Genomic DNA, 16,156 nt, shown 5'->3' with positions numbered 1-16,156 from the left:
CGCTCTGAATTTACTAATGAACAATCTGACACTGAGTGCACTCTGGCACTCCAGATTCAATTTATGAACACACCCTTGGTTGGAGAGCATCAAAACGTTGTTGCATCATGGGTAAATTGTGACCAACTGACTGATCTACAAATATTATTGAAGTAGCTATTTCTGATATAAGGTGATTTGTAAATTAGTCAGTCTTGTCTTTAAAGTCGGCTGCAATGTCGAACGCGCCCCATTATGAAACTTCTATTGATCAAATATAAAGCCTTGTGAAAAAATTATACATGTATTCTTTAGTTGACCAAATTCGACACTCTCTCGTTAACCTCCATACAAAAATTCCTCACTTCTTGATCTTATTTTCCTGGACAGATTTTTGGCAAACTCTCTCGCTTTGCCTCTTCTTCTCTGTCTTGGTAGGGGATTGGCGAGTAGTGACGGGCCGGAAGTTTGACCGAAATCTTGTTATTTTACCCTAAGAAGTTATATAACTAATCCAAGATAGACCAATTCTTTCATTTCCAATGGGAGCAAATTAACCATAGTGGGCAGAACAGACAAGGAGGTGGACAGGGCCAAGCATGAGCTAGCGAGATCCTATTGGGCGTTCTAGCATTTATTTGCATATTTCCGTTAGGGGACGCCTAATATGAAGCGCGTTTGTGCAATAACTCAATTCGCCCTTGCAGTCCTACTAAGCAACGCTAATTATTTATTTTACTTTGGCAAAGGGTAAAGTCTACAAAACGTAGTCCACTCTGTTTGTTACAGATTGTAGTTTTGGAAACAAAAAACTCTATTGAGATCAAACGTTTCATTGAGGAGAAACTCCAAAATACATCTCGTTACATTTTCTCCCACTGTAAGCCACTGAGCTTCCTCTCATCACCATATTTGGTAGTGAGAGGAAACGCCAACCGGATGCTTAATATTTATACATCCGGTGAAATGTCTGACTCGTTGTTCTATCTGTGTTTTTACTGACTCGGCTCTTTTCCACTCGTTTAGTCAAAATAACGAATTTTCCGACTCATTTCATTCGAGTCAGTAAGAGCCAATTTACGCTTGATCCGAAAATGTGGTCGGAGGCACTGGATGTTGTGAAGCAATTGACGCCAAATTGAGCTCTATTCGGCCTTGCCTCTAACATTTTGTAACAATACAGAGGGGCTCTGTAAAGCTCCGCATTGACATGATTGGTTGACAGTAGATGAGGGCCGAAGGTCCTGTATAGACGCAAACTCACTTCCCTCACAACACAGCGCTGTGCAAGAACTATGAATGCTCTGACTTCTGCAGAGCATAAATCACCATAAATGCTGCACAGCCAATGCATATAACAGATTTGCCATGCAGCGCTTGTCATGCCCAGCGCACTCAGGACCCCTTAACAGTGAACGATGAGTTAAAAACTGGAACGAGTTAGGATTCTCCGAGCCTCTCGTTCACAATTTTTTATTTATTAACTAGGCAAGTCAGTTAAGAACAAATTCTTATTTACAATGATGGGCCTACCCCAGCCAAACCCTAACGACACTGGGCCAATTGTTCACCGCCCTACGGGACTCCCAATCACGGCCGGTTTGTGATACAGCCTGAAATCGAACCAGGGTCTGTAGTGACGTCTCTAGCATGACGGCGTCATTGTAAATAAGAATTAGTTTTTAACTGACATGCCTAGTTAAATAAAGGTTACACAAATTTAGTTTGTTTATACTGGACTTCCCACCTAACCTCAACCACTCATGTCAATGATGAGCTACACAGAGCTCTCCACATTATTGCAACATTTGAGAGGTGCACATTGACACCGCATAGAGCTCAATTTGGCCTCATCATGCCTCTGGAGCCTCCGCAATTGCGCCACACCCTCCATACGAAGCTTCCGACCACATTTCGGATCAAACATAAATTGGCTTTTAGTTCTCGAGTTTGCTGAGCATGTTTTGTTTCTACAAAGCTGTTTCCGTAACATTCAATAATCAATAAATTGCAGTCATTCTTGCACCATGATCCAATTATCAGTTCTAATCATGTATTTGTCTTGTCTATGTAGTATGCTCATTATCAATTTTCCGCGCATATGACAGACAGTTGGTGTTCGGAACAGTCCTCTGGAGCCACTGAGCCAGAGGAGCGTGTATCAAATCCTGCTGTAGGAATCATTGCGGCCAGCACTACTAGCAGGTCAAACGAACAACTAAAACGAACGAGTCACTCAGAAAAACGAATCATGACTCTCGAGTCAGTAAAAAGAGTCGTTCAAAAATAACGAATCGTTCGCGAACTGCACATCACTGTTGGCGAGGTAAGATGGCGGCGCCAGAGGAGCAGGAATTATCTCAGGCGCAGACCGAAAAACTCCTTCAATTTCAGGTAGTCAGCCTTTCTTCAGGTTTAACTAATTTTTATATAACTCCATATTAATCTATGTTTAGATATACGGAGGAAATTTTTTAAAATAAAGCACGCTAAGGGTGTAAAAAACGCTTTTTGACAATATAATTTTGATACCCCTAGCGCCACCGCTAACGTTAGCTAACTTGCTACCGTTAATGTTATATCTAATCTAGCAACACATCAATTATTTTCTATCCTAAATATTGTCTTGAGTTGCTAGTTCGTTCCCGACAATTCCCCCAAAGAAACGCATCAACAAACTTAAATCAGTGTACGGTGAATTAGAAAGAACATGTTTAACTTGGTTATCTGCAGCACTTGGCTTACTTACGCCAACTAACTAGCTAGGCTAACGACAGTTGGCTAGCTAGCTAGCAGTTTACTTGGTCAGCCAAGCTAACGTTACTTAGCTTTTTAGCTAGAAGATGGTTTGAGAGTGAACATCAGACACAACTGTTATGACACATGACAAGCAATGACTGGTTAATTCTTAGTAAGGCCCCCCTCTGTCTCATCCAGACCCAAGATGTGGAAATGGCCTGTAGGAAGGAACGTATTGGAATAAATTCTTTGAACCTATCAACTCCGCATCCTCACTGATCAATTGGAGATTGGTCCAGTCTCGTGTACACCAGTGCTAGATGTGAGAATTCAGATTTTTTTTGCATTTGATTTCAGGACTTGACAGGTTTGGAGTCTATGGACCAATGTCGGCGCACATTAGAACAACACAATTGGAACATCGAGGTAAGTACTGTCAACCCCATAATACATGAATGGCTCTTTTTGATGTGGGCCTTGAAGACTACAAAATAGACAGGTTATGATGCACCCAGTGAATCCAATATCCAATAGTTTATCAGAGGTTGCTCTGTTATAAATTAACTACTTGCAGTAATATATATATATATATATATATATATATATATCTCGTGACAAATGTTGCCTTCAATATTCTGCATGAGCTTTGCGACACGGTTTAGTCTTCTTGTGGTGTCCAGGGTGGATGATGTCGTGTGTGTGTTCCCAGGCTGCAGTGCAGGACAGACTGAACGAGCAGGAAGGAGTTCCCAGTGTGTTTAACCCTCCGCCCTCCAGACCGTTACAGGTCAACACAGCAGACCACAGAGTGTATAGCTATATCGTCTCCAGGCCACAACCCAGAGTACGTACACACATTATGTCTCTCATGTTGTTCTTCTCCTTGCTCTTTATATGTCACTAGTAAACTGCAGTAAATTGTTCTTGCATCTCAACTTTAAAGGTAGACTCTGCAATATGACATTAGCATACACAGTGGGGGCAACCTCCTGCTTACAGAATCAAGTCCGTAACTGAAATCATCCAGCTGACAGCTGTAGTATTCTCATTGAATCTTTCCACTGTTCTGACCATCATGTCTCATCTGGTCTTTTTCTTACTTTTTCAGGGATTAATAGGATGGAGTTACTACATGATAATGCTACCTTTCAGATTGACATATTACACACTTCTGGACATATTCAGGTAATACAAAGAAACCTTATTTGGCCATCAGTTCCCATTTTTTACATTTACATTTTAGTCATTTAGCAGACGCTCTTATCCAGAGCGACTTACAGTAGAGTGCATACATTTTATTACATTTACATACTGAGACAAGGATATCCCTACCGGCCAAACCCTCCCTAACCCGGACGACGCTATGCCAATTGTGCGTCGCCCCACGGACCTCCCGGTTGCGGCCGGCTGCGACAGAGCCTGGGCGTGAACCCAGAGACTCTGGTGGCGCAGCTAGCACTGCGATGCAGTGCCCTAGACCACTGCGCTACCCGGGAGGTTCCCCTTATAAACATGAGCTGCCTGACGTTCCTATATAAAGGTGAATGATTGGTTCCTCCTCCTCCTCCCCAGGTTTGCCCTGCGGTGGGTCAGGCCAGACCCTCGTGGACGCGTCACAGACCCCGTGGGTGACGTTGTCTCCTTCATCCATAGTTTTGAAGAGAAGTACGGTCGATCGCATCCAGTGTTTTACCAGGGAACATATAGCCAGGTGTGTTACTCAGGTTCCCCAGTCCAATCTCAATGTGAGGTACTAGTACCTGACCATCCATAAGAAGTATGTTAGAACTCAGAAGAACATTCCCCCAAAAAGTTGACACACCCTACATTTTATTTTATTGAACAACCGACTAAATGGTTTTAAGAAAGCGAATGTTCCAGAATCCATATAGGTTCTACATGGATTGAATCCATGTGTAACTTGGTCGATAGCTGGTAGTGTTATTCAGTGAGCTTTGTGTTTTTTGTTTTCCCCCTCAAGGCATTGAATGATGCCAAACGTGAGCTTCGCTACTTGTTAGTTTACCTCCATGGAGAAGACCACCAGGATACAGACCAGTTCTGTCGGTAGGTCCAATAACATGTGATCACTTCACATGAGGTCAACATACACAGGCAACAAAAATGCACAATGATACTACAATGCAAAACCCAAACTCTGGAAGGCCAGGCACCGTTTTGTACTATTGTCTCTTTTCTAGGGAGACCTGGCAAGAATCATTAGATAACCAACTAATTATAATTCAGGGTCTGTTGATAATTGGTTTGAATATGTATTCAGTTGATTGGATGGAGGCATACCTTGCGTTTTCCTTATTTGCGCCATGTTTGGTATTATTCATATACCCTCCACTCTTCATTATTAGATATTTTCCTTAAAGTGTACTCTGTACATCTTTCCTCTCACGGTTTCTATTAATGATGCTTCTGTTTTCCATCTTCCTCCAGCTCCACGTTATGTACAGAAGAGGTCCTGACCTTCCTCAACACCCGGATGTTGTTCTGGGCCTGTTCCACCAGCAGGCCTGAGGGATACAGAGGTACACATCGTCTACTCTTACACGCTGTCTTCACTACCTAGATCTCCTAGAGCTGGAGATACATTCTACAAAGAGGAACTGGCCTCATCCTTCGTTGTTGTTGCTGTAAATGAGGACACGTTCTCAGTCAGTTTTGATATGGTTAAAGATAAAAGTCAATCATTTGTGCTGGAACTATGGAATGATTTGTGTCAGTGTCCTCTTCAGATATGAGGTGGAATCTCTTTATCCATCACTTTTTATTTCAGTGTTTTAATCTGTGTTTGGTTTGTTTCTGTTTGTTCCCTGTGTGTCTGTACCTCAGTGTCCCAGGCGTTGCGTGAGAACACTTACCCGTTCCTGGCCATGATCATGTTGAAGGACCGTAAGATGACGGTGGTGGGACGTCTGGAGGGGCTCATCCAATCAGAGGACCTCCTCAATCAGCTCACCTTCATCATGGAGGCCAACCAGACCTACTTGATGTCTGAACGCTTGGAACGGTAAGGGACTGATCCTACCTGATGTCTGAACGCTTGGAACGGTAAGGGACTGATCCTACCTGACCGGTAAGGGACTGATCCTACCTGGTGTCTGACCGGTAAGGGACTGATCCTACCTGGTGTCTGACCGGTAAGGGACTGATCCTACCTGGTGTCTGACCGGTAAGGGACTGATCCTACCTGATGTCTGAACGGTAAGGGACTGATCCTACCTGATGTCTGAACGGTAAGGGACTGATCCTACCTGATGTCTGAACGGTAAGGGACTGATCCTACCTGGTGTCTGACAGGTAAGGGACTGATCCTACCTGATGTCTGAACGGTAAGGGACTGATCCTACCTGGTGTCTGAACGGTAAGGGACTGATCCTACCTGGTGTCTGAACGGTAAGGGACTGATCCTACCTGGACGGTAAGGGACTGATCCTACCTGATGTCTGAACGCTTGGACCGGTAAGGGACTGATCCTACCTGGTGTCTGAACGGTAAGGGACTGATCCTACCTGATGTCTGAACGGTAAGGGACTGATCCTACCTGATGTCTGAACGCTTGGACCGGTAAGGGACTGATCCTACCTGGTGTCTGACCGGTAAGGGACTGATCCTACCTGGTGTCTGAACGGTAAGGGGCTGATTCTACCTGGACGGTAAGGGACTGATTCTACCTGGACGGTAAGGGACTGATCCTACCTGGACGGTAAGGGACTGATCCTACCTGGACGGTAAGGGACTGATCCTACCTGGACGGTAAGGGACTGATCCTACCTGGACGGTAAGGGACTGATCCTACCTGGACGGTAAGGGACTGATCCTACCTGGACGGTAAGGGACTGATCCTACCTGGACGGTAAGGGACTGATCCTACCTGGACGGTAAGGGACTGATCCTACCTGGACGGTAAGGGACTGATCCTACCTGGACGGTAAGGGACTGATCCTACCTGGACGGTAAGGGACTGATCCTACCTGGACGGTAAGGGACTGATCCTACCTGATGTCTGACCGGTAAGGGACTGATCCTACCTGATGTCTGACCGGTAAGGGACTGATCCTACCTGATGTCTGACCGGTAAGGGACTGATCCTACCTGATGTCTGATCGGTAAGGGACTGATCCTACCTGATGTCTGATCGGTAAGGGATTGATCCTACCTGATGTCTGACCGGTAAGGGACTGATCCTACCTGATGTCTGACAGGTAAGGGACTGATCCTACCTGGACGGTAAGGGACTGATCCTACCTGGACGGTAAGGGACTGATCCTACCTGGACGGTAAGGGACTGATCCTACCTGGACGGTAAGGGACTGATCCTACCTGGACGGTAAGGGACTGATCCTACCTGGACGGTAAGGGACTGATCCTACCTGGACGGTAAGGGACTGATCCTACCTGGACGGTAAGGGACTGATCCTACCTGGACGGTAAGGGACTGATCCTACCTGGACGGTAAGGGACTGATCCTACCTGGACGGTAAGGGACTGATCCTACCTGGACGGTAAGGGACTGATCCTACCTGGACGGTAAGGGACTGATCCTACCTGGACGGTAAGGGACTGATCCTACCTGGACGGTAAGGGACTGATCCTACCTGGACGGTAAGGGACTGATCCTACCTGGACGGTAAGGGACTGATCCTACCTGGACGGTAAGGGACTGATCCTACCTGGACGGTAAGGGACTGATCCTACCTGGACGGTAAGGGACTGATCCTACCTGGACGGTAAGGGACTGATCCTACCTGGACGGTAAGGGACTGATCCTACCTGGACGGTAAGGGACTGATCCTACCTGGACGGTAAGGGACTGATCCTACCTGGACGGTAAGGGACTGATCCTACCTGGACGGTAAGGGACTGATCCTACCTGGACGGTAAGGGACTGATCCTACCTGGACGGTAAGGGACTGATCCTACCTGGACGGTAAGGGACTGATCCTACCTGGACGGTAAGGGACTGATCCTACCTGGACGGTAAGGGACTGATCCTACCTGGACGGTAAGGGACTGATCCTACCTGGACGGTAAGGGACTGATCCTACCTGGACGGTAAGGGACTGATCCTACCTGGACGGTAAGGGACTGATCCTACCTGGACGGTAAGGGACTGATCCTACCTGGACGGTAAGGGACTGATCCTACCTGGACGGTAAGGGACTGATCCTACCTGGACGGTAAGGGACTGATCCTACCTGGACGGTAAGGGACTGATCCTACCTGGACGGTAAGGGACTGATCCTACCTGGACGGTAAGGGACTGATCCTACCTGGACGGTAAGGGACTGATCCTACCTGGACGGTAAGGGACTGATCCTACCTGGACGGTAAGGGACTGATCCTACCTGGACGGTAAGGGACTGATCCTACCTGGACGGTAAGGGACTGATCCTACCTGGACGGTAAGGGACTGATCCTACCTGGACGGTAAGGGACTGATCCTACCTGGACGGTAAGGGACTGATCCTACCTGGACGGTAAGGGACTGATCCTACCTGGACGGTAAGGGACTGATCCTACCTGGACGGTAAGGGACTGATCCTACCTGGACGGTAAGGGACTGATCCTACCTGGACGGTAAGGGACTGATCCTACCTGGACGGTAAGGGACTGATCCTACCTGGACGGTAAGGGACTGATCCTACCTGGTGTCTGGACGGTAAGGGACTGATCCTACCTGGTGTCTGGACGGTAAGGGACTGATCCTACCTGGTGTCTGATCGGTAAGGGACTGATCCTACCTGACCGGTAAGGGACTGACCCTACCTGATGTCTGACCGGTAAGGGACTGACCCTACCTGGACGGTAAGGGACTGATCCTACCTGGACGGTAAGGGACTGATCCTACCTGGTGTCTGATCGGTAAGGGACTGATCCTACCTGGTGTCTGATCGGTAAGGGACTGATCCTACCTGGTGTCTGACCGGTAAGGGACTGATCCTACCTGACCGGTAAGGGACTGACCCTACCTGATGTCTGACCGGTAAGGGACTGACCCTACCTGACCGGTAAGGGACTGACCCTACCTGACCGGTAAGGGACTGATCCTACCTGACCGGTAAGGGACTGACCCTACCTGATGTCTGACAGGTAAGGGACTGACCCTACCTGATGTCTGACAGGTAAGGGACTGGCCCTACCTGGTGTCTGACAGGTAAGGGACTGGCCCTACCTGGTGTCTGACCGGTAAGGGACTGGCCCTACCTGGTGTCTGACCGGTAAGGGACTGGCCCTACCTGGTGTCTGACCGGTAAGGGACTGATCCTACCTGGACGGTAAGGGACTGATCCTACCTGGTGTCTGAACAGTAAGGGACTGATCCTACCTGGACGGTAAGGGACTGATCCTACCTGGTGCCTGACCGGTAAGGGACTGATCCTATGTATTCCAGTGGTCTCTGTGCGAGCCCAACCCATCTGGCACGCCAGCCAAACTCAAACAAAAGTATGGGAAGTTGTTTTAATGTATTTGAAACCCAGGTATGATTATTTTACTATTATGAAAAACACAAATGTGGAGATTGTGTCTGGTCCTGTAGATGTAGTGTGATGACGTCTCTGGTCCTGTAGATGTAGTGTGATGACGTCTCCCGTACGTCCGTCTCTGGTCCTGTAGATGTAGTGTGGTGACGTCTCTGGTCCTGTAGATTTAGTGTGGTGACGTCTCTGGTCCTGTAGATGTAGTGTGGTGACGTCTCTGGTCCTGTAGATGTAGTGTGGTGACGTCTCTGGTCCTGTAGATGTAGTGTGGTGACGTCTCTGGTCCTGTAGATGTAGTGTGGTGACGTCTCTGGTCCTGTAGATGTAGTGTGGTGACGTCTCTGGTCCTGTAGATGTAGTGTGGTGACGTCTCTGGTCCTGTAGATGTAGTGTGGTGACGTCTCTCGTCCTGTAGATGTAGTGTGGTGACGTCTCTGGTCCTGTAGATGTAGTGTGGTGACGTCTCTGGTCCTGTAGATGTAGTGTGGTGACGTCTCTCGTCCTGTAGATGTAGTGTGGTGACGTCTCTGGTCCTGTAGATGTAGTGTGGTGACGTCTCTCGTCCTGTAGATGTAGTGTGGTGACGTCTCTGGTCCTGTAGATGTAGTGTGGTGACGTCTCTCGTCCTGTAGATGTAGTGTGGTGACGTCTCTGGTCCTGTAGATGTAGTGTGGTGACGTCTCTGGTCCTGTAGATGTAGTGTGGTGACGTCTCTGGTCCTGTAGATGTAGTGTGGTGACGTCTCTGGTCCTGTAGATGTAGTGTGGTGACGTCTCTGGTCCTGTAGATGTAGTGTGATGACGTCCCTGGTCCTGTAGATGTAGTGTGGTGACGTCTCCCGTACGTCCGTCTCTGGTCCTGTAGATGTAGTGTGGTGACGTCTCTGGTCCTGTAGATGTAGTGTGGTGACGTCTCCCGTACGTCCGTCTCTGGTCCTGTAGATGTAGTGTGGTGACGTCTCCCGTACGTTCGTCCGGTTAATTGAACGCGTCTGTGTGCGTGTGTGTTCCAGGGAGGAGAGGAACCAGACGCAGGTGTTGCGGGCGCAGCAGGACGAGGCCTACCTGGAGTCGCTGAGAGCCGACCAGGAGAAGGACCGGAGGAAGAAGGAGGAGCAGGACAAGGTTCAGGCGGAGGAGGAGAAGGTTCGGCAGACCGTCCTAGCCGAGGAAATGAGGAGGAGGGTGAGAACGAGGGGTCTTTTATACTCTCTGTCCTCTCTCGCTCTGCCTACGTTAAAACCGTTCCTTATCTTGGTTCTATGTTATTTTAATAATTAGTTGTTGACTGTGGATAACAAAATGTGTGTTTTTAGACGTTGGAGGAAGAGAAGGAGCTTAAGTCAGAATGTCTTCCCCCCGAACCCCCAGCAGATGACCCCGACAGCGTCAAGATAGTTTTCAAACTGCCTAACGACACCAGAGTAGAGAGGCGGTTTCTCTTCCAGCAGTCTCTGACGGTACGAACACAGCTGTGCTCTCGTCCACTTACAGGTGGTGTCATTTTAACTGGCCTGGTGTTTACCAGTGGGGGCTTGACTCCCAATTCTACACGTGTAGTGTCATTTTAACAGTTGTGTTTTAACTGACCTGGTATATACCAATGGAACGTGTATATAAAAGAGCACCCATGTCTCCCTCTGTGTTTCCAGGTAATATACGACTTCCTGTTCTCATTGAAGGAGACCCCGGAGAAATTCCAGATAGTTACCAACTTCCCCCGCCGTGTTCTGCCCTGCCTTCCCACGGAGGAGCAGCCCAACCCCCCCAGCCTGAAAGAGGCCGGCCTCAGCCGTTCCGAGGTCCTCTTTGTTCAGGACCTCACAGAAGATTGACACCTAGCTAACCTTCTCCTCAACCTCCAACATGAGGAAAATAACTGTTGTCTTTTCTTTTTTCGTTGTTTCTTCACCCATTTTTTTTTGTTTTTGTTTAAATGGCCATTTTGTGCACAACGAGGGATCACTGTCTGAAATAACGAAACGAAAAAAACTCTTTAACACAAAAATAATTTAGCCCTGCTCTATCCCCCCGGCCGTCTCGCCCACCATGATACCTCCTCCTCTCTCCTCCAGTTTAATTTGGTTCTGTTTTAAAGGAGAGCAATGTGAACGACCCTCCCTGTACATACGTTAGCTATTTAAAGAACAAGGCTGAAAAAGCACTACTTTTTTTTTTTTTTTTTTTTATATTCAATCAAAGTTGACTCTATAATGTTAATTGTCTTTGAAATGACCAAACAAACGAGGGTTGAGTTTGCGTACTGCCTGCAGTTTAGAACGACAACACAGTTCAACAAGAAGAGGGCCACAGCTTTGACGTGTGGCGTTTACCTATCTCTAGTATAACAGTCTGCCTGTGGTGATTTTCATAGATGCCTATTTCTCCTGTAAACATCGGAATGGGCTGGTCATGTTTAAGATGTCATTTTCCAACAACCTATAAATTAAACATTTTTAAAATGTTGTGGTGCTTTTCATTTTGATAATGTTACTGGCTGTCGGTGCTCTGTTCCCATCGCCAGCTTTCTGGGTCTAAAATCTCAGCCTTCCTACCAGCCCACAGAAACTCTGCTAACCTGGAAATCATGTCAGTTTAAATATTTTTGTAGGTACGCTATAAATACAAAAGTATGTGTGTGTGCACCCCTTCAAATTGGATATGCTGACAGGTGTATCAAATCAAACCCACAGCCATGTAATCTCCATAGACAAACATTGGCAGTAGAAGGGCCTTACTGAAGAGCTCCTCAGTGACTTTCAATGTGGCACTGTCATAGGATGCCACCTTTCCAGGAAGTCGGTTTGTCAAATTTCTGCCCTGCTAGAGCTGCCCCGGTCAACTGTAAGTGCTGTTATTGTGAAGTGGTAGCTCACAGAATGGGATTGCCAAGTGCTGTAGTGCGTTAACATTGTCCTCTGTTGCAACACTCACTACCGAGTTCCAAACTGCCTCTGGAAGCAACGTCAGCACAATAATTGTTAGTGGGGAAGTTCATGAAATGGGTTTCCATGGCAGAGCATCCAAGCTTAAGATCACAATGCCAAACATCGGCTGGAGTGGTGTAAAGCTCGCCGCCATTGGACTCTGGAGCAGTGGAAACGCGTTCTCTGAAGTGATGAATCACACTTCACCAGCTGGCAGAACGACAGATGAATCTGGGTTTGGAGGATGTCAGGAGAAAGCTACCTACCCTAATGCATAGTGCCAACTGTAAAGTTTGGTGGAGGAGGAATCCTGGTCTGGGGCTGTTTTTTCATGGTTCGGGCCCCTTAGTTCCAGTGAAGGGAAATCTTAATGCTACAGCATACAATGACATTCTAGATGATTCTGTGCTTCCAACTTTGTGGAAGGCCCTTTCTTGTTTCAGCATGACAATGCCCCCGTGCACAAAGCGAGGTACATACAGAAATAGTTTGTCGAGATCAGTGTGGAATAACTTCTGTATACTTCTGGCCCTTCTTTGGACACTGCTAACAAACCTCCAATCGAGCTTCGACGCTCTTGCACCCCAGTATCTCTACTTGCACATCATCTGCACATATCACTCCAGTGTTAATCTGCTAAATTGTAATTATTTTCACCTCTAGGGCCTATTTATTGCCTTACCTCCCTACTCTTCTACATTTACACACACTGTACATAGAGTAGTCTATTTTTCTTTTCTATTGTGTTATTGACTGTACGTTTGTTTATTCCATGTGTAACTCTGTGTTGTTTGTGTCGCACTGCTTTGCTTTATCAGGTTGCAGTTGCAAATGAGAACTTGTTCTCAACTAGCCTACCTGGTTAAATAAAGGTGAAAAAAAACTTAACGACTGGCCTGCACAGAGCCCTGACCTCAACCCCATCTAACACCTTTGGGAATGCAGACTTTGGAACGCCGACTGCGAGCCATGCCTAATCGGCCAACGACCTCACTAATGTTCTCGTGGCTGAATGGAAGCAAGTCCCCCGCAGCAATGTTCCAACATCTAGTGGAAAGCCTTCCCAGAAGAGTGGAGACTGTTATAGCAGCAATGTTCCAACATCTAGTGGAAAGCCTTCACAGAAGAGTGGAGGCTGTTATAGCAGCAATGTTCCAACATCTAGTGGAAAGCCTTCCCAGAAGAGTGGAGGCTGTTATAGCAGCAATGTTCCTACATCTAGTGGAAAGCCTTCACAGAAGAGTGGAGGCTGTTATAGCAGCAATGTTCCAACATCTAGTGGAAAGCCTTCCCAGAAGAGTGGAGGCTGTTATAGCAGCAATGTTCCAACATCTAGTGGAAAGCCTTCCCAGAAGAGTGGAGGCTGTTATAGCAGCAATGTTCCATCATCTAGTGGAAAGCCTTCCCAGAAGAGTGGAGGCTGTTATAGCAGCAATGTTCCAACATCTAGTAGAAAGCCTTCCCAGAAGAGTGGAGGCTGTTATAGCAGCAATGTTCCTACATCTAGTGGAAAGCCTTCCCAGAGGAGTGGAGGCTGTTATAGCAGCAATGTTCCAACATCTAGTGGAAAGCCTTCCCAGAAGAGTGGAGGCTGTTATAGCAGCAAAGTGGGGGACCAACTCCATATTAATGCCCATGATTTTTAATTATGTTCATCCTGATCTCACAAGATCACATTCCTTTTCTCAGCACAGTATGAGAGCCTAGGGCTCTGGTCTAAAGTAGTGCACTATATAGGGAATAGGGCTCTGGTCTAAAGTAGTGCACTATATAGGGAATAGGGCTCTGGTCTATAGTAGTGCACTATATAGGGAATAGGGCTCTGGTCTATAGTAGTGCACTATATAGGGAATAGGGCTCTGGTCTAAAGTAGTGCGCTATATAGGAAATAGGGCTCTGGTCTAAAGTAGTGCAGTATATAGGGAATAGGGCTCTGGTCTAAAGTAGTGCACTATATAGGGAATAGGGCCCTGGTCTAAAGTAGTGCACTATATAGGGAATAGGGCTCTGGTCTAAAGTAGTGCAGTATATAGGGAATAGGGCTCTGGTCTAAAGTAGTGCACTATATAGGGAATAGGGCTCTGGTCTAAAGTAGTGCAGTATATAGGGAATAGGGCTCTGGTCTAAAGTAGTGCACTATATAGGGAATAGGGCTCTGGTCTAAAGTAGTGCAGTATATAGGGAATAGGGCTCTGGTCTAAAGTAGTGCACTATATAGGGAATAGGGCTCTGGTCTAAAGTAGTGCAGTATATAGGGAATAGGGCTCTGGTCTAAAGTAGTGCACTATATAGGGAATAGGGCTCTGGTCTAAAGTAGTGCACTATATAGGGAATAGGGCTCTGGTCTAAAGTAGTGCACTATATAGGGAATAGGGCTCTGGTCTAAAGTAGTGCAGTATATAGGGAATAGGGCTCTGGTCTAAAGTAGTGCACTATATAGGGAATAGGGCTCTGGTCTAAAGTAGTGCACTATATAGGGAATAGGGCTCTGGTCTAAAGTAGTGCACTATATAGGGAACACCTCAAGCTGAACCTCGGCAAGACGGAGCTGCTCTTCCTCCCGGGGAAGGACTGCCCGTTCCATGATCTCGCCATCACGGTTGACAACTCCATTGTGTCCTCCTCCCAGAGTGCTAAGAACCTTGGTGTGATCCTGGACAACACCCTGTCGTTCTCAACTAACATCAAGGCGGTGACCCGTTCCTGTAGGTTCATGCTCTACAACATTCGCAGAGTACGACCCTGCCTCACGCAGGAAGCGGCGCAGGTCCTAATCCAGGCACTTGTCATCTCCCGTCTGGATTACTGCAACTCGCTGTTGGCTGGGCTCCCTGCCTGTGCCATTAAACCCCTACAACTCATCCAGAACGCCGCAGCCCGTCTGGTGTTCAACTTTCCCAAGTTCTCTCACGTCACCCCGCTCCTCCGCTCTCTCCACTGGCTTCCAGTTGAAGCTCGCATCCGCTACAAGACCATGGTGCTTGCCTACGGAGCTGTGAGGGGAACGGCACCTCCGTACCTTCAGGCTCTGATCAGGCCCTACACCCAAACAAGGGCACTGCGTTCATCCACCTCTGGCCTGCTCGCCTCCCTACCTCTGAGGAAGTACAGTTCCCGCTCAGCCCAGTCAAAACTGTTCGCTGCTCTGGCACCCCAATGGTGGAACAAACTCCCTCACGACGCCAGGTCAGCGGAGTCAATCACCACCTTCCGGAGACACCTGAAACCCCACCTCTTTAAGGAATACCTAGGATAGGATAAAGTAATCCTTCTAACCCCCCCCCCCCCCCCCTAAAAGATTTAGATGCACTATTGTAAAGTGGTTGTTCCACTGGATATCATAAGGTGAATGCACCAATTTGTAAGTCGCTCTGGATAAGAGCGTCTGCTAAATGACTTAAATGTAAATGTAAATGTCTAAAGTAGTGCAGTATATAGGGAATAGGGCTCTGGTCTAAAGTAGTGCACTATATAGGGAATAGGGCCCTGGTCTAAAGTAGTGCCCTATATAGGGAATAGGGCCCTGGTCTAAAGTAGTTCACTATATAGGGAATAGGGCTCTGGTCTAAAGTAGTGCACTATATAGGGAATAGGGCTCTGGTCTATAGTAGTGCACTATATAGGGAATAGGGCTCTGGTCTAAAGTAGTGCACTATACAGGGAATAGGGCTCTGGTCTAAAGTAGTGCACTATACAGGGAATAGGGCTCTGGTCTAAAGTAGTACACTATATAGGGAATAGGGCTCTGGTCTAAAGTAGTGCACTATATAGGGAATAGGGCTCTGGTCTAAAGTAGTGCACTATATAGGGAATAGGGCTCTGGTCTAAAGTAGTGCGCTATATAGGGAATATGGCTCTGGTCTAAAGTAGTGCACTATATAGGGAATAGGGTTCCATCCTAGCATTCATGACAACGTTCTGTGAACTCTAATGGTGATTGCAGTGAAAACAGGTAAAGGGGCGGTTGTAATATTGGTATACATCATACGTTTATTAGTGAACAACACTCTCAAATCAG

General features: G+C 47.2%; 1 protein-coding gene across 1 annotated transcript; it reads left to right on the top strand.

Annotated features, from left to right (window-relative positions):
- Positions 1-2,266: 2,266 nt before the first annotated feature.
- faf2 (Fas associated factor family member 2) lies at positions 2,267-11,677 on the top strand. The gene is made up of 11 exons (XM_055927862.1): positions 2,267-2,373; positions 3,076-3,144; positions 3,428-3,562; positions 3,827-3,903; positions 4,291-4,429; positions 4,700-4,785; positions 5,167-5,258; positions 5,563-5,740; positions 10,225-10,396; positions 10,528-10,671; positions 10,864-11,677. The coding sequence occupies exons 1-11, from the start codon at positions 2,311-2,313 to the stop codon at positions 11,044-11,046; spliced, it is 1,338 nt and encodes a 445-aa protein (XP_055783837.1). The 5' UTR covers positions 2,267-2,310; the 3' UTR covers positions 11,047-11,677.
- The last annotated feature ends 4,479 nt before the right edge of the window (positions 11,678-16,156 follow it).

This window comes from Salvelinus fontinalis, chromosome 6 (assembly GCF_029448725.1).
Source record: "Salvelinus fontinalis isolate EN_2023a chromosome 6, ASM2944872v1, whole genome shotgun sequence".
NCBI lineage: Eukaryota > Metazoa > Chordata > Actinopteri > Salmoniformes > Salmonidae > Salvelinus > Salvelinus fontinalis.
This window is presented reverse-complemented; position numbering and strand designations above follow the sequence as displayed.